General features: G+C 37.5%; 1 protein-coding gene across 1 annotated transcript in view; it reads right to left on the bottom strand.

Annotated features, from left to right (window-relative positions):
- NELL2 (neural EGFL like 2) overlaps positions 1–19,217 on the bottom strand; it is a 146,521-nt gene that overhangs the window by 50,985 nt on the left and 76,319 nt on the right. The window contains exon 13 of the mRNA XM_084507019.1: positions 11,270–11,395. Within this exon, the coding sequence (XP_084363145.1) occupies positions 11,270–11,395 (126 nt within the window). The remainder of the gene's footprint in view (positions 1–11,269; positions 11,396–19,217) is intronic.

Below are 19,217 nucleotides of genomic sequence, written 5' to 3'. Positions count from 1 at the left end.
TAAGAATAATTCTGTATATTGAGAATGCCCTCTGAAATAATATCAAGAACCTTTTAGAGATGCATTATTTTAAAAACAGTGCCTCACAATATGGATCTACAAAAAAAAAAAAAGTAAAATTTCACCCAAGAACCTTAGTATTATGTTGTACAGGAGCACAGCATAAACAGCGATGCTCCCTTTTGTATTAACATGGCTTTTCAAATTAATTGTAATGATTTGGCCAGTCTTCTTCAGGGCAGTGCCAGAGCAAAACCCTGAGGATGGGTCCCAATGTATTTTCTTAGTAAGTAGTATTTGTTCCTTCCTGTTGACCTACTCTTTCTGACTGCTGCGGGGAGGTCCTGCCATCACCTCTCTGCTCATTTGGGTGGACTGGCAAACACAGAGCAAATTCTGGAACTGAAACAAGCTTAGACAGAAAAAGAAGAGCAGAAAAAACACCAATTTAGCTTTCCTGGTACGCCTTCGTGCAGGAACAGCTACCGTCTGGCTGCAAATTTCTACATGCAACAAAAGTAATATGCAGAACTAAAAATATAAGCCTTTCTTTGGGATTACACAGAAGAACACTGACACCAGATGAGTCAGTGAAGTGAATAAATCCAACATGTTTACTTTGTGCACCAAGACATTTCAGGGTTGATTTCATCATAATTCTGATTGCAAAGAAGGACTAGCAAGTACACAGCTCGTGCTGTGGTTGAGAAGTTTGTACCACATAGGCTTCTACTCAAGCACATAGCTGAAAGAACAAGAAAGGCTATTTCTAAATTCTTTTGGCTGTAGCAGTGAACTTCTAATCTGAAGAAGTTTGATGCAGCAAAGTAGATCTGTTCTTGTAAGTCAAAAATCATCAGTCTAAGAGACTGATAAAAGTGAGTATCATTGATAAAAAAATTATCCCAGCAACAAACTTAGGCAGGGTTTGTAACAGATGATGACAAATACTAAGTCACAGTGACTTCCAGTGTTGACTGATAGTATAAAACATGAGTTAAGGAAATGGTTTGCCATTTAGCATAGAGCAGACTGATCTTTGAAAGATTTCATGAAATAATATAGGACACATAAGTTGGAGTTGCTGACTACTGGATATGCCATTTAGCATGCAGTGAAAATTAAATTATAAAGAATTAAGTTTCCATTCTCACAGGTTATCTGAACAGAAATAATTCAGGGGTTCCTTCCTCTCCACATAAGAAGTTTCCATATTCTATTAAAAGAAAAAAAACTTTCAGATACTATATTAAAAAATAAAAAATGTTATGTCTCCTTTTATAAGTCTTGACAGACAATTACCCCCCTGCCTTTTCTAACAACTGTGTTACCTTAAGGTCAGAAATACTTTTCAACAATGGAAAGCCAACAGACCAACAGGTCCAGCAGTAGTCATTTACTGCCAGATGTGTCTAATACCCTCAAAACATGGTGTAATTTATATCATGGCCATAGTGTCTTTGATTTTTATTGTGAATTTGTAGAAAAATGCTGACATCAATATAGCATGACCACATAACCTTAAATAATTCCACTGTTCCTTTTTAAAAGCTGTCTTGCTTCATACAAGAGCTCCCATCTCTCACTGACCTTGGCTAGAGTTCCTCTGAGAGCAGGATAAGCTCTCCCAGCATGAGATGATCACCAGCTGGCTCAGACATGATAGATATGAGCTATCTAACTTCCTTGACTTATGCTTCACTACTTGAGACAGCAGCAGGTTCCCATCTCCTGAGACAAAAAGATCTTTGCAACTTCAAAGAAACTACCCTCAAGGTTACCTACCATGTTCCTTTATCTTTGCAGTTCCCTTATCTTTCACAGTCTGTGATCATCCATAGAAAGATGGATAATTTCTGTAAAAGAATTAATCATCCAATACTGAAAATCACACATTCATGTATTTGTCAAGTGAATACATTTGCTTTTTATCAACCCACACTGTATTCTACCAAAGACCCTTTAAAATGTGTTGGGTTTTGATCAGCAAAGAAATCAATCCTGCTGTAATTGCACAGCCAGATTAACAGTTGTTATGAACTGGATTGGTAACCAGGAGGAAATGGGGCTCTTCTCTTTAAAAAAAAAAAAAAATCTTCTTAAAAAAAAATAAATAAATTAAAGTCTGGTTCCAGATTAAAACAGCCTCTAAACTAAGTTGTCAATGATAACTTGATCCAATCCAAATAAAGCATAAGTGAGTTCCTTTGTATATGATACAGCAGATATATAAAAATTACTTGTGTTGTTATCTAAGTAATGCAGTAGCATAGCAACAAGCTCTGTCTGAATGATCATTCCTCTATTAGCTTTGTGAGTTATCTTACAGCTAGAAAGCGGATATTGTACAACACAGGAGAGAATTTATCCTGAAAGAGGATTGAGAGGCTGAGGATTGTAGGCTGACATGCTATAAAGCAGAATGTAAACTGTGCCAAGTAAAGGAAATCAGAATCAAATGGGTTTTGAGTTGGAACTGCCTTGTGCTTACAAGCTAGCAGCCAGGGCATTTATTACTAACAGCAACCATGACAGTATAGCTAGACACCATCACCGCAGTGGGTTTTGGATTACACTGTTTGATAATGCATGTGTGTTCATGCTTCTTTTATTCATATAATTGGGAGATAGGTGCGTGTGTGGTGGGAAAATCGCCGAAATCGGAGATAGAAGAGACAGATGGTTCATCTTGCCCACATCATTATAAATCCAGAGCTCCTAATCACATTTTCTCTGGTGGTTTGCTGACTAAAACATTTCCTTACTCAAGCCACTGAATGTCACTACATTGATGTTATAACAAGCCCCTGTCAGTATTATTGCTCTATCCCTTGCATCGTACTGTATAATTATTCTCAGCCTTGACTTAAGTAGAGTCAACGAGCTCAGCTGTAGTGCTGGAGAACTTGAGGAAAACTTGAAATATTGCTGTTTGTATCAAAATGAGTCAAGGGAAAAAAAAAACAAGAAGAAATTACCTTTTAATTTCACAATGCCTTATATTACTATATTTTCAAATAAAAATGTTGGTATGCTATATTATTAATCTGAGGTCACAGATTTTTTCTGAAGCTTCTTCGCAGCAGTGAGAGGTAAAGTGTATACAGCAGTGCTGAATAAAGTTGCATCTTGTAGGCGTATTTAGTCGCTTATTAAAACGTGGCCTCATTTACCAATGTACTAAGCACTATCAGCTCTCATTATCTCTGCGATGACTTGTGGATGCTCTTGTGTGTCTGAAAAAGTAGGTCAATTTTATACTGTTAATTAACAAGAGATGAGTGTGCAGCTTTAAACACAGAAGCTGGATGACTTAATTCAAGTCTGGATTACATCAGTCTTATAGTTGCATTCATCCCTGGCAATTATACCAATCTTAGAAGAAGGAGTTGCAGGTGCTAAAACATAGCCCACATTCCTCATATGTAAACTAGATTTTATTTTTCATTGTAACTAAGGAGAGGCATTCCTTTCAGTCTCCCAGAACTGATTTGTGGTTACGGAAATGCACGGCTAGAACAAAAATAACTAAAAATACATGATATTGTAAAATACCCACACTTCACAACTAATTGGAGTTTATCTTCTACCAACACATACTGTTACAAATCCATTTCCAGCCACACAACAGAATCCTTTGTGGACATTTTCATTAATATCTGGAAGAAAAGTTTTGGCAGTCCAACAAAACATTTTCTCAAGTATCCCTGCATTGCTTCTGCTGTATAATGCAGGAAAAGGTGTGATTTCTCTCACTGTTGATGTCCCAAGCAATCGATGGAGGCAGATGCAAGTTTATGAGCTTCAGTTTCTAGATTCCAAGAGGAATCATTTATCTGAAATGTGTCAGAGTACCAAGGTAAAAAAATAAATAAATAAAAATAGCACGTGACTGTATTTGCCCCTCAGAAAAAGCTGTATTTTGCAAGAAGCAGAAACTGAGCAGACAGCCAAACCTCTACCAATTTAGGAATCTGAATGATAGTGTTTGACCTGAGTTATTTCAACCAAATCACAGGCCCCTGTTGGTTTTAACAGAGGGAGCATCTGCACTCAAGTGATAATGATGGATACCATCATTATATCATATCACCTATCTCCATTTTATCATAAGTGTTTTCAGAAGACTTACATTGTAACAAAACATTAATGCAAAAAAAGAAAGCAAGACACAACCTTTGTACGCTATACAAAAAAAAAAAAAAAAAAAAAAAAAAAAAAACAGTCTTGTTTATTTCCTGCCTAAAAGGATATTGGAAACTGGGCATTTGCACATATAAAACACATTTTGTATGAGAAGTACAAAACTAATACAGAGATTTCAAAAAAGAAAGGTAGAAGAGAAGCCTCTAAAGGTAACTCCCATTTCTGCTGAGGACTATAACTGTATCTTTAATACTTGTGTTCAAAAGCTGTGGAAGAAGTTTGGCAGTTCTGAAAGAAAACATCTCCCACCTGCTGGAGATCATCATTAGCTTGTATCACTGCTTAGCAAAATACTAAACCAACAGGTATCTTTCCTAAGTGGGGACATCACCAGAGCTGCTGTGTAACCTACAGAAAATCTCTCCCTCTCCAAAGCAGGCAGCGTCAATCTCTGGGAGCAGTAAGGACTATGTCTCCTTACCAACCTTACTAATGAAACACAACCGTGCATCAAAAACATTCCTAGTGACATAAAATATTAACTTCCCTACAACTTCAAAAGACTATCCACTGGCATTGACTGTAAGCCAGGCAAATACACTGTTTTTTATAAGACACAGCTATCTATAAGAATGGATCCAAACAGGAGGGCTTAGGAGGGGCACAGGTTTTATTACTGCAGGCAAAGCAAATGTAAAATAAATCACAACGGTGTGGCCAGTCAGAAAGCTGGAGTGACAAAACAGTAATGGCTGCATGGGGAAAAATAGCGTGAAATAGGTGAGATAGTATTAGATGCATGAGCACTGAGCAGGCTAAACGTGACAGTCCCTTGTCTATACATTATGACCCGGTGCCTTTGCTTTGAAGACATCTCACAGTGTCATTAAAGAGCAGAGTACATGGGTGAGATATAACAACTAACGTGGAAAAATGATGCACAGTGGTACAGGCCCTTCCCTCCCACTTTCCCCTTCATTATGGACACCCCTCAAGTAATCATTTGTTAGTATTATCATTACCAGAATTCCTACTTTTTGCACATCATTATGCAGCTAAATGTGTAGCTTTCTCCTTAAACTTTTCCCATATGTCAAGTCAATCTCCTCAGACCCTTAATTATTTTAATGCTGTTCTTGGAATTTCTTCCAATTTGTAACAGATTTGTGCTGCCAGTATTCCAAAGAATTAACATTTCAGGTGTCACTCAACTTGCTACCACCATGCTTCCTGGCAATTTATGCAATTATTAAGTTTCATTTTACAGAGAGAGGCTACTGGAAAAAAAAAAAAAAAAAAAATGCTGCTGAATGCATTAACAGCACTTTGTGAAAAAAAAAAAAAATGTTAGATAAAGCTCTGAGAGACATAAATGACTTAAGTATGCTGGGGAGGGGGAGAAGCTCAGCTAGCAAGGTCCAGTACATGTCCATTGCTTCTAGTAGACCCTCTGTCATTTATCACCTTACACAGACTGCACAAACAGAGATATTTATTGAAGATACAGATTTACGATCTTCATGTCTCTGGCCTGAAATCCACAGGGAGCCCTAATACCTCCCTCACTGGTAGCTCTAAGCTCAAGGCACAGGGCAGCCCTCGAGGTTTCTCTTGGAGAGCAGCCCCGAGCTGCACCCCTTCCACTGGAATCACTTCCCCACTTTCCAGCCAGCATGAAAAGGAGGGAGAAAAAAGAGAGTAGGTGGCCCATGAAACTGCACAGAAATGAGGCTTTAAAAATTGTCTCGAGCTTGGAAAATCCCTTCTCTGGGCCATGGGATGCATCTTTCTCTGCCTCAGTATGATCTAAGGAGGATGCTGCACTAAATCCCACAGAGTGTTCTTTCTTCTGCTCCATTTTGATGTGTTATTTAGGGGGAGTGGTCCCAAGGCACTTTAGTTTCTTTAAGAAACTAAAGACTTCTGTTGGGACAAAATATGATTAATCATCCCCTGTGGACAGCATGTGAACTCCTCACTGTCAGAAACAAAGTGTGAAAAAAAGAGAGTTTTCATCTCTGATTTCCTAACTTCTCCCTATTCTATTCTATTATTCTATTAATAAAAATATATTAAAAAAAAAAATGCAGGAAAGGTTACATATTATGCTGCTCAGAGCTCTGCTACCAGGTGCAGATTATACTGCAATCTGAAACACTGCCAGTGGCAATGGCTGCATCCTTATTTCTAGAAGGAAAACTTTATTTTCTGCAGCCAAGAAAACAGCCTGTGCCTTTTCATAATCCCAGACAGAGTAAGGATGTAAGTATTACTGTTCCAGAAAAATATGATGGTATTTAGATTTCATCATCTACAACAGTGATGGTGCCACATACTGCTACACATACAAAACTATCCCAGCAGAGAGTCATGCCATTTTCTGCCTGCCTTTCCCCAGTGCAACACCATAACACTTCAGGTCCTGTGAAGCAAAGTGGATGGGGAATGAGGCAATATGAAAGTAAAGAAAGCATGGTAGCTCAGGGCATATTTTTTATGCCTTTATGCAGTTTGTGCACCCATTTGGCATATGGGTGCAGCTTAGGAGTCATCTCCCCTTCTCATAGCTATGATTGATTTCTGACCATAAAATCAGTCATGAACAACAGATTTCTGTGTAAATATGGTTGTGACTAACACAATCTAACCCTGCAAAATTTGCTTCCAAGATGAATACAAATAACAAAATCTGAAATTGATGTCTTCATTACATCCTTTGTTGTGAAAATCAAAATGTAATTCAGATCTATTGTAAAACTTGCAATAAACATGCCATGAAGAAAGAGACTAGAGCTGCTTTGGAAATAACTATTTGCTGTCTAAATCAGTCTTTTGTGCAGAGAGTTCTGTCAGAGGTAGATACTGCAGATTTCTTTTCAAATGTCTCATGCAGGAGAAAAATCATTAAATGCCACTGATTTTATGTCTCTCTTCTATTTTGATCAATGACTGGCAAATTACATATGTGCATGTGTGTATCAGAATGAAAAAATAGGACACCACGTTAGTCTGCTAGCAAACTGCATGGGCACCATTCACATTATAAACTGCCTAATCAAGGTTCATCTATAATTTTTCAACATCTCCTTCCTGTGCTTCAGCTATCCTGTGCAAACAATGACATATTAATGCCAAGCTGCAGAACATTTTCTTCCTACTTAGTAATATTCCCAAGGATGTGCTAGCATATCTTTTAGCCCAGCTTGCAGCAAGTCAGCTATTTCATACACAGCTACAGTTCCACAACTGGATTTGATTACACAGCATTACAAGGAACAGTGTGACCTGAAATATATTTCAAAAATTTAACATTTAGTAACACACAGAGCCAGATGTCATTTGTTTGCCCTATTCTTATTATTCCTGAACTGGATTAAAAATCTGCCTCTTCAGTTTCATCAATTTTTCAGTCAAGAAGTTAAACCCAGAATTTCCAACAAGGCAAACAGGTACTTGCAAAAAACTTAAAATTCTGTGGAAGAAAAAAGATGTCTGAATGACTAAATTTAATTGCACACATTGGCAAAAGCCGAAGTGTATCAGACCCTCTGTACACAAGCACTGTTACATGTACATTTGAACAGAATTGCATACTGTCCAACCACACCAACTTCAGTCCTGGAGCATGGGCTCTTGGTAGTTTTTGTAGTATGCTTGCAGTACCAAGGTGCCCCTAAGATTCTCAGGATTGCCTTTGCAAACAAGAGATGTCTGTAAGGCATCTACTTTATGGTTCTCGCAAGTAGCTGGCAACACACATCGTTATAATACCCTTCCACAGCAGTTGATAGTTGATGCTATCAAAGCTGAAGCTTTCAGCTATCTCAAGGAAAAAAGGAAGGAGCAGTGCAGAAGTTATATCCTACAATACTCACCTTCTGCATGAATTACATAAACAGAGACTACCTGATGGCATGAAAATGAAGATATTTTACATATTAGTGTTTGAATTTGTTTCGAAATACCATTCCTTTACCACTTTTCTTTTTTGCCGGATGTAAACATCAGGCATTTGTATAAACTATGGAATACATCAGCTATTTAGTGCAGCTTCCACAATAACCTGATTATTAGAATAAAAAAAATATATATATATGAAAAACCTAGGAAAATCTCTTAAGGATAGTGCACAGCCCCCTTTTTTTTTTTTTTTTTTTTCCAGGTTGCCTGGAAATTGGTTCTCTAAACAAAACCTATTTGGAAAATGCTTTTCTTTCTCAAGTCCTAAATGTCATTTGTTTAGTTGGATGATATTATGGCTCCACTTAAATTATAAATGAAAACAAACAAACAAGTGGAAAAAAAGAAAAGTATAATGAGATTTTCTTTAAAGCATTTGCTTTAAAATACCACAATATTTTGCAAGAGAAAACACTGGTTATGAAAAGTCAGTTATACCCAAACAGTTATACCCAGACCAAAGTTTTTGCCAAATTTTTCTGACAGCAAAACACTACTATTATCACCATCAAATCCTTCCCATTATTATTTTGCACTGATTTATTAACATGCAGTGTCCTGTAAATGCACTCAGTGTTTTTGCTATAAGAGTTTTTGCTGGTTCTCATAACACAGTCAGTGTCTTCAGGAAAGACAATTTTAAGCAAACTGGCAATTTAAGACTTTTACAGACTCCATGTCAAAGCCACAGCAGCATACCTTCACTACTTTTGTTCACTTTACCTCAGATTTATATTTGGGCAAATGGGTGCATATGAAAGTCTCATAAATCAGGAGCTTTGATAGGTGGCAAAACCATTAAAGAGAAAAGAATATGCTGACAGGTGGAAAAACTATAGAGATCTTGTGCAAATACATACGCTTGCAATTTGCTTTAATACAGTGCTGTAATGTAAATGCTCTCAGTGTCACTCATATAGACTCAAACAAGTACAGAATGCCATTTACTGATCAAGCCAAATGACTTTAAAAGTCTCCTGGTTTTCACTAACATTTTTAAAACAATTGACCTTCCACTCCCTAGTCATTTGGTGGATATGTCATTCAAGTCTCATAACTCTACCTAATTCACTAAGTGGCTAACATCTCCACTGGAGGTGCTTGCCATAATCGTGGAACCAGAAGGAAATACATTTGTTTTGACATATAGACTTAATTATGTTAGGTTGCCATTAGTGGAAATTCCACCACTCAGTAGTCATTGCATCCTCATAGTTGCCTCTCAGTATCCAAAATCTACTCTAATTTAACTACAGGAAAACTCTAGTTTCTGCATCACAGTGAGTGGCATTGCTCAGACATACACAAAGTCACTGCACAACTTAAGCTTCATCTGGCTTAGAGAGCCTTAAGGTTTGAAATTTTACAAATCTATTTCACCTACTACTTCACTTCCTTTTGCATTAGCTTTTCCCTGCATGGTCAGGGAAAAGGTGAAAGAAAAATCATTCATCTTGTCATTCATGAGGCTGATTCCAGTAGAAATTGTTAATTACAAATGAGGAGCCAAACTTAATTTGGAATGGGAGATCTGTAATGGATTTCTAGCAAGTTTTACCAGTTGGATTGTCCAGAGCTTCTGGACTACACTGAATTTCATGACAGCCCATTTCAGCAAATAAGAGGAATGCAGCATGCAGAACATTGAGAAAGACCTTTACTGTATTTATAGGTACCAAATGCCCTGGTGAACTTCTTTAGGATGGTTCACCATTTGTAGAGTTCTATGAGAATGGCAAATTAGGGGTAAAAGAAATGGAAAAAATATCATGGTGATTTCATTAAACTCAGTCCTATAATAATCTGAATATTCCCATTCAACAAGTGGTGAAACAATTGTTTTACTCAACTGAGAGTGTGGAAAGCATGAGGGAGTGACCAGAAACACACTGGCTGTTTCAGGAAAGACATGCTGCAAGCAGCCTATACCTTGATCACTCAAGAACAGGGCTTAATTAAGTAAAAATAATGCTTACCGGTGTACGTAAGAGCAATGCCAAGTACAGGTAGCACAGTCTGCACAAAAATAACACATATATGATTTCAAATCTATGTCCCTGTGTACTGTGCATGCCTGGGCAAACCAGTTACGCTAGATTATGAGGAAGCTGTTTCTGTACCAAAACATACCACTGACGCCAATCGTGACAAAACAGAAAGGACAGGATTAAATAAAATTAAAAATGAATTTCACACTGCTGGCACCATCGTTCTGAATAGTCTCATACAATAGTCTCTTTATAGATCATGTTGGTGTTAGTTACAAAACATGAGCTCCAAGAAAGTTTTACTGAACAAATATAACCTTTTATAAAAAGAGATGATGCATTCCCCTGTGCACACAAAATAGCAGTACTGTTTTGTTCACACACATTTTTCTTCACTGAGAGAACGTGCCACATCTTTGAATCATATTTGCTTTATCTGCCTAGTAGGAAAAAAACATTCCTCCCAGGGACAATTACAGTCAGACTGGTTCTGATACAGAACACTATTTTAAACGTTCCATTTTCATTCCATAACCCTAAAGTACCTTGAAATAAAAGGAGACTAGAACAACAGAAAGCCACTGTGAACCCAGCACTCCCACTGGAGCTTCCAGTGCCAGCAGAAGAGGAAGGGAGGATACAGAGGTAAGACAGATGGTGTGGTCCAGCAGCACAAAGCAGGCTGAGCCTTTGCTCTCTGAACACAAAGCATTCAACTGGGGAACCTCCCTGATGCCAGGGCATTTAAAACAAGTGAACACCCATATCTAATATCATATTTAACTCCATCAGAAGTTTGTAGAAGTGTCATTAGACTCCAAGTGGAGTTGTACTGGTATGCCACGTGGAAACCAAGACCCCATAGCACTACTTTTGGTCTCTTGTTTTTCCCTTCAGCCTCCTCCCCTCACCTTTTCAGCATCCAAGCTCATGCAGACCTACAAGACAATCCATTCTGCTTTACAGATTCAGGCAAACAATGGAACTTATACAAGATCTGTAAAAATATAGTAGCTTTACTGCACTGTATCCTTCTAATTATTTCAGTGTTTATTCTGTTTAGGTTTCATGTAGACATTTTGTGAACCTAAAAAAGATTAACTTTAGAGGAATCATATCGGTGTTCCTCAGTGCTATTACCCTGTTATTTCCTTTCACAAATATACCTCTCTTACCTGTGCATGAATAATCATCAATGCGTATATATCCTGTTTTGCAGATGCACATAAAGGATCCTGGTGTATTTACGCACATGGTGTTCTCCCGACAGTAGTGCTGTCCTTCAGCACACTCATCAATATCTGTGAACAAGACAAAGAGAATGAGTCAAATTCAGACTTGTTCCTCAGAATACCTCCATACACCACTATCCACTTCTGGCAATACTGGATTAGACTAAACTGTTTCTTAAACAGCAATGCATTTTGGAAAGTTTTTGGCTTTCTCCTTTCAAACAACTGCTTGAAGTGTTCAAACAACAGGAGCAGCATGAGCTTTCTGTGAGCAGCTGTTAGTGGAGTTACAAAGAAGATTACAGTGGCTTAGATCTTTCCTAAATCCTTTTGAAGTGCCTATGCTGTTATTCCTACTATTTAAAGAACAACAACAACAAAATAACTGGGGGACCAAACAGCAGACCAACTGGCTCAGTATTGTAATATCATCCATCATTGTATCATTACAGTCACTGTAGTCACCAGTATATGAGCACACTACTGCATGCGTTCCATATGTCTTTGATCTAACAGGTGCTGTTCTCTGGGAAGGACCTGTAAAGAGCACAGTAAGTTCTGAAAAGACACTAGAGCTTATTAGAAATATATGTCATAACCACAAAGCAGTAACTTTTTTTTTGTATATTTTTATATATAAATATATACCTGTGTGTGTCTGTGCGTATATACATTACATTTTTATATATAAATACATATGCGTGTGTGTCTGTGCATATATATATTCACAGATACACACACCGTATCTGAACGGAACCTGAAAGATTCTGGTTTATATAAAGACCTGCTCTAAAAGAAAGAAAATTGGAACTTGGTAAAATACTTGTTGGGGTGGAATACTTGCTGCAGTATTAAGTCACAGAGCAAACTCCAGACATAAATCACTGTAGGCACAGACTTTAAAAACCGATTGGTTTTGGTACTCACTTTGGTTGCAAAATTAGGCCTGTTTCTTGTAGCAGGCTATATTTAAATGGTAAGACCAAGGAAGCACCACAAATAACAAAACAACTTCTGCACACTGTTAATATGTGGTAAAGAACAAAGGCTATATTAATTTGGAAGTGATTAGTAGCATGCTGTTCCCATAATAGCAATGATACAGACTGCATTACTGAGACGCTCTGTACATCTAGTATATTGTCATGCAATGTGCCATTGAACCTTGCTAGAAAAGTATGTTACAAATCAAAAGGGTGGATTGTCGATTTTTTTTTTCCTGCTCATCAGTTTTGATTTTTTCCCTGTTTTCAATGATGTTTCCAGCTTTCTGAGTTGAAAATAAAATCTCCTGATGGAGAACAGTGCTGTGTTCCAGAGTTTGATGATAGTTCAAAACAATAGATTGGATATATAAACTCAAATTGGGGTTGACTTCTTAAATGTCAACACTATTAACTCCTGTACTTTACTCCATTTTAGATCATATGCTTACCTCCCAATTCTTCCTCCTCTTTCCAGCTTTTTTAAATTAACAGGTACTTTCCTACTCACTGACTGCTTTTCCCTATACATTTCCACAGGAAAATTTCAGTACAAAACAATGTGACACATTGACTGCTAGTGATTCTATAGTCATTTTCCAGTTTGATTCAGTTTTGGAAAAAAAATCTATTTTTCCCCAATTTGTTAGAACCCAGTTTTTCTGCCCAGTGCAACTGTCCCTAGGATACTGCTGGAGAAGCTGGGGGCAGTTTGTTAAAAAACACTAAGTTCTCAACTCTAAATGCTCAGTGGGGTGAGCACAACCTATTTTTCACAAATTCTGTTCCCAAGGGAAGTTCTAATAAACTTCATCTGTTTTCCTTCCCTTCCTTTCCCTGCAAGCTCTGCAGGCATGGAAGAATCATATCTATATATACTGGTAATGTTTTGTAAAGCACTTTTCATTTTCATATACATACGTAAATACAAAAAAAATAAATGTATATTTACAGTGAGCGCAGTGAGCATACTAAGACAACACATTTTATGCAAATCATCAAAGAAAGCACAAAAAGAAAAAAGTGAGGCTATCCCAAGACTACCACAGAAGCGGCTGTTTTGCACAGAAAGTGGGAAATGGCACAAAACCTCTTGAAGTACAGATGTTTTGCAGAAACACAAACGTGGAGTTCACAAAACCAGTCAGCAGCTACAGCATATGTCTTGGCTGCCCCTACAAAAGATGCAACTTGTGTCTTTCCTATCCTAGTTCCCAACTCCATATTAAATTAATGGTGTTGATTTATGTTTAAGTAATAACATCAGTCTTCGAGTAATTAGAGGCCTTATGTTCTTGGAGTCAACAGACTGCCTATGAGCCAGCTTTGGCACCCTCAGAAAATTCTACTTAAAGATCCAAAGCCTCAAAAACATTAAATAGGATTTTCTATGAACTATATTAATGATTGCTTTGGCAGGTAAAAAGCCACAGGAGACCAAAAATGCTAATGGTTCTAACCTTCTAATTTGGACGTGTTGTAAATGAAAGATTTCATTTTGCCAACATCACACATATTGAAGTTTTGCAAAATGTTTTATTTATAATTGCCTTTATTTCAAAACCTTGCTTGTTCAGTTGTTATAACAACAAAATGATCACGTTAACTTCAGATTGAAGTGTTTCATTCGAACGAACCTGATTTCTTTCTCAAACTGATTTTAAAAGCTCACCAGAAAGCAAAACTCTTTCCCACCCAGCTCTCTAGAATGCCTATGCAGAATGCAAAGAAAATGAAGTGATTATTACTTCCACTATTACATTACTATTTTACATTGGCACCAAAAGACCCTAAGTATTAACTCCATTGCTTCACATCAAGACACATGATTGATGAATGTTGCTTTTACAAACCGTTTGCAACTTTAGCACTAAATTACACTAAGATAATTGATAAAAAAGGGATAGTGTCAGACAAATCACTAGTTGCAAAGAAAGTGACCACACACATTAAAAAAAAAAAAAAAAAAAAAAAGCAAAACAAAACAAAACAACAACAACAAAACATGTAATTCCATTCCCCCTTTTGCCTACTATATGCAAGCTTTGTATACATTAGGTTAAGGTATACAGATCAAGAAAGACTGAACTGGGGCAGGGAAAAAGCTCAGCAGCTGTTCTCTTTTAAAACTACCAAAATAAAAGTCTTTTCATCCTGCTTAGTGGTTGAAACGCTGCTTTAGTCTTTTATTCACCTTTAGACACAAATGCACTAATACAACAGTAAACCTGATATATTTCCATATCTATGAAAGCCTACAACATTTATCTTAATTTTCCCTTGCCAAAAAGCCTTGTTAGCATATTAATGCGCATTAATGTCTCACTGTTTAGTCAATAAGATCCTGAAGTCAGTCAGCTCAATAGGATGAATGCGCCACTCCACTGGTTCTAAACATCCAACGATAAAGACCTGTGTGCTTTAAGTCTGTGATGTGATACTGAGCCACCAGCTGGGATGTACTGACAACAATGTAGTCATGGAGATCATCAATCTGCTCGATTCCCAGTGGAGCAGATAAAAGAGGAATCTCTGGGAAAATTGGTGAGTGCAAAAGTATTTGGAATCTGCACTTCAATGATTTATTTATAGTTGCAAAAACATCAAAACTGAAGAAAGTGCCTTTCTTTAGCCCTCCAAGAGCTCTAACAAAATTTATACAAAAATATATAACCCAGGAAAAGTTTCCTCATCTCCCTCACTCTCGTGCCCAAATGAATTTGCTTCCCCATAATGAAATTCCCAGTTATGTTTTACAGTCCCGTTAATAAGAAGAGAACTTGACCTGTAACATATATATCAATGCTGACCAAAGCTAACAAAGTCTCTCCTTAGGCCTAGCTATCCATCATTGCCCTTATCCACCACAAAAGCCTGCCAGAACAAATGAGGCTGGTGCTAAGTCAGTAAATCTGGGCTGGAAAGTAAAGAGAGAAAGCTGCTTCCAGAAGTGAGGATACTTTATAGATAGCGTCTTGCCTCCAGCCATTTTCTTTAAAACTCAATGGTTATCTGGCATAAATGATCTCCCTGTTCACACTTACAGAGGCATATGGTTGACAGAGAGATGCTCTTGCAGGATTTTTGCAATGGATAATATTAAGTATCTAGGAGGAGAGCAAACAGGAGTATTAAAAGTTGTATTTCTAAAAAAAAAAAAAAAAAACTTTCATAAGTGCATCAAAAATTACTCTGAACACAAGAGCAGAGTAGATTCCACTTAGAATTAAGAAGAGGAGAAAAAAAAAAAAAAAAAGACAATACTTTTTTGTCGTTGTTGTTAATGAAAGGTTCCATTTTGACAGCCCATAAATACGAAGCTCCACATTCACCTGCAGAGCAGGGCAATGGCTTTCCACCTCTCCCACACAAATTCATCAGCAAACTTGCATGCCAACATGAAGGCTCCAATGTTAAGTGCAAGAGCATCATTTATGCACCCACCATCCCTGTGAGTCTCAGGCCTCAGAGCCTTCTGACCCCTCTCTTTCCCCTTCCCTCCCCCTTCCCCCCCCTTTTTTTTTTAACACTACTCACCTAACTTTCAAAGAAATAGACAAGCTGGGAAAAAGTTATGACTTTCTTATCAGTTCCCTGACGTAGGAAAAGGGCATCAGAAGATCACTGCTCATTAAGGAAGGACAAAAGAGGAGAATGAACAGAGACCAATCACAGCAACTGCTACCAGGGAAAATAGGTGGATTCAAAATCAACACTATCTGTCTTGCAACCTTCTCATGACTACAAAGGACAAAATGTTCTGTCATTTTTCTTTCTCTTTGCCTTCCTTCCACTGACAGTGTTCTTTTCCCCACCTTCTACCTCTGGCATCAAGCTTTCCCTACTGTTTTCCCCCCTCACCCATCTTTGACCTGTCTGAGTAACTATAGTCCTGTCTCCAGGCTTTGCTCATGTTGTCTCTCACCTGATCTGCAGCCCATTTCTCACCAGCTTAAATGAGAAAGGATAGACTCTTCCTCTATACATTTAAAGCAAGCTCCCTCCAGCTCACCTACTTGTATTTGTTTTTTTTTCTTTCACCACCAAATGTACTGACTCATTCTCAAATACTTCCAACTTGCTTAAGTTTCAAAATCCCCAGTCCCTTGCTCTAATAAAAATGTTCTTAGTAGAGTCTCTCCCACTTTCCCCAGCTGTACTTCCAAACTCCTATTCTCTCCAGGCTCCCTTCACTCTCAGATACAATCTGGTTCCTATATGCCTTGAATTCTTTGCTTTTCACAATGCTATGCTCCCTATGCTGCTGCCCAAGAGGACAAAACACCTCAGGGCTCTGGCACAGCCTTTGCTCTACCTCCTTCCACAACTCTTCCTAGGTTCTCCATCAGCAGGCAAACCTTTGGTTTAACCACCGTTTCTCCAGTGAGTCAAACCAATTGCTGTGTTTTTGTTTTGCTTTGCTCTCCCAAATCTGGTGCAGCAGATTTTCCAACTGGCATATTCCACTTCAGTCAGATTGTGCATTTTCTCTCAATCTCCCACATTATTTATCTTCAGCTTACTCACCACTATTGTTGTCATCACTCATACCTCTTGAAGATCATTTTTGACTCTTCTCCGCATAGATATAGGCCTGTGCCTGACCACTTTTGGTACCAATAGACAACAGAAGACTAGTTCCAACAGCAAAATTACTCAGTGCTCACGTGTGCTGTCTACCTCTGCTGGTTCTTTTTCCATTTGCCTGTTTGTTTTTCCTTATTTTTTTATTATTTTTTTTTTCCTCTAGAGTTGTTCTTCTCCCCCAAGCACTTTTTAGAAGCACTAAAACCTAAGGAATCACAATATAATTAATCTTGTGAATCAACTGCAAGAACATAACCCGTGTATTGGGTTCAAACAGATTTAAAAAAAAAAAAAAAGAAAAAAAACACCTTCCACATATGGTGCTCCCAGCAAAGAGCCGGGGCTGCTGCTAACTTACAGTAGCAATGCATAGGGAGGGTAAGAGCTGAACATTAGAGGAAATGGGCAGCTACTTGTGTCTATTGATTTTTATTGAATTATTAATGGACTTTAAGAGAAATTGAGTGAGTTGGATTATAAGTGTTAGCACTGTTGTAATTGAACTAATAAGAGGTTGTTATAGCTTGACTAGACTGCTAAAACATCAATTAGGCTAAAAATAAATTCCAATTACTGGATCCTCATATAAGCTGTGTTCTTTTCTTGCCCACAATTGAATTGCTTACATAACACTTCCACACATTGTACCTATCTTGGTGTCACTCCCGTCACATTATTTTACATCTCCAATCTTTGCTTAAGTTCATGATTTCTCTGCCCATCTCCTGCAACCTGAGTGGGCTATTAGGACAGAAAACATGCTTAAAATAAAGGTAAAGTCACTCAAGGTCTAGATTGTTTGACAGAAGCTCTAGATAGCTTTGGAAGGACACAATAAACATTACAACATTTCAGAAATATCATTTTCAACAGTACATAGAGATGTTTTTCTTTCAATTTGCCCTAGTTTTTGGAAGGGAAGACAGACTGTTGAGATAAAACTATCCTTGTTACACATGCAGTAGGAGATATTGTTCAAGAGCTACCGGTGCAAGTGAGACTCTTGGAAGAAAATGAAATCTTCATCTTAGCCTCATGAAAACATTGCTGGACTCCACAGACATTATGCAGTTTGAAAATATAAATCACAGGAAATTTTTGAAAACAAATACTGTCTGCCATCATGTAATGTTTTACTTGGCAAACTGCATCTTCTTACTATTTAATATCTTATAATTAATTCATATGGTAGTGTATACATGATAAAACAAGTAATTATATATAGCTCTCTGTCAGGCATGAAAGCATCCCAGGGGGCTCTCCTTAGGCACCAAATAACTAGTCTGATGTAGCTGCACACTGAGAATAAAAAAGATGTTGTATATGATTAATTAGTGAATTCCAAAAATTAGAACAACTTACTGAAACTACAGTTCGTGATCCATTCCCCCCTTCAGCAGTACACTGAGTTTGAAATAGGTTTTAAATTTGAATTGCAAAATAAACTTTGCCTTTTTCTGAAATTATGACAGTATCTCATCATTTTCAACTGTGAATTTCAAGATTTTAACAATACTTGCCACAGTTAAGATTTTTGTTTTCCTCTATGTAAAAATGAGAATAAGAAAGAAAAGTGATAAATTTTTTATACAGAAACTACAAATATATATCAGTTTATGCCACATGTGTATATTTTAAAACTCCTTGTCGGAAGATAGACGCAGGCATATAGGATACTATCTGTGGTAAGAGACCATGTGGGTGGGTTAGACTGCATTTGGGATTTGGGTAGGATCTAAAGTATGTAACATATTCCCACAAGCTATTCAGTAAAATACTGCCTGTTCTACAGAAATAAGTGGAGATATCAAAACTCATCTCTCTCAAATGATGCCTCATAAGTTAGAGTATTATGGCACATATAATCACTATGGCTGTTATTGCTCTGCATGCTTTATGAAAGAATCTGTATTTTAAGATCACTTTGGTTTAATGCCTAGCATTTCTGTGCATTTGTTACAGCTCTTGGGGATCCAGCCTCCATGGATTCAAAGATATATTGCACATTTAGACTAAGGTTTGAAAAGTTAGGTAAGCAATGGCTCTGAGTACTCTTCAGCACAGAAGCAGCATCTAATTCTCTCAGTAGACACCTCCCAGCTACTAATGAAAGTTGGAGACAGAAGTAAACAAGAACAAGATTAAGGCTTTAGTTTCTTTTCTCTTTTGCTTAGATTGCAGATTTAAACATTTTGTATTAAAACATTAACCTTAATTTCTCTTCTAAAACCAAAATGCAACATATTCTTTTATTGCAGGTAGAAAAAGGTTGTCTGAAGTAAAAGAAAAGCCTGTCATTAGCAAGCACTGGTAGTGCAAAG

Source organism: Aythya ferina (genome assembly GCF_964211825.1).
Source record: "Aythya ferina genome assembly, chromosome: 1".
NCBI lineage: Eukaryota > Metazoa > Chordata > Aves > Anseriformes > Anatidae > Aythya > Aythya ferina.
Note: the sequence above shows the minus strand (reverse complement) of the source record. Positions and strands in the feature narration are given on the sequence as shown.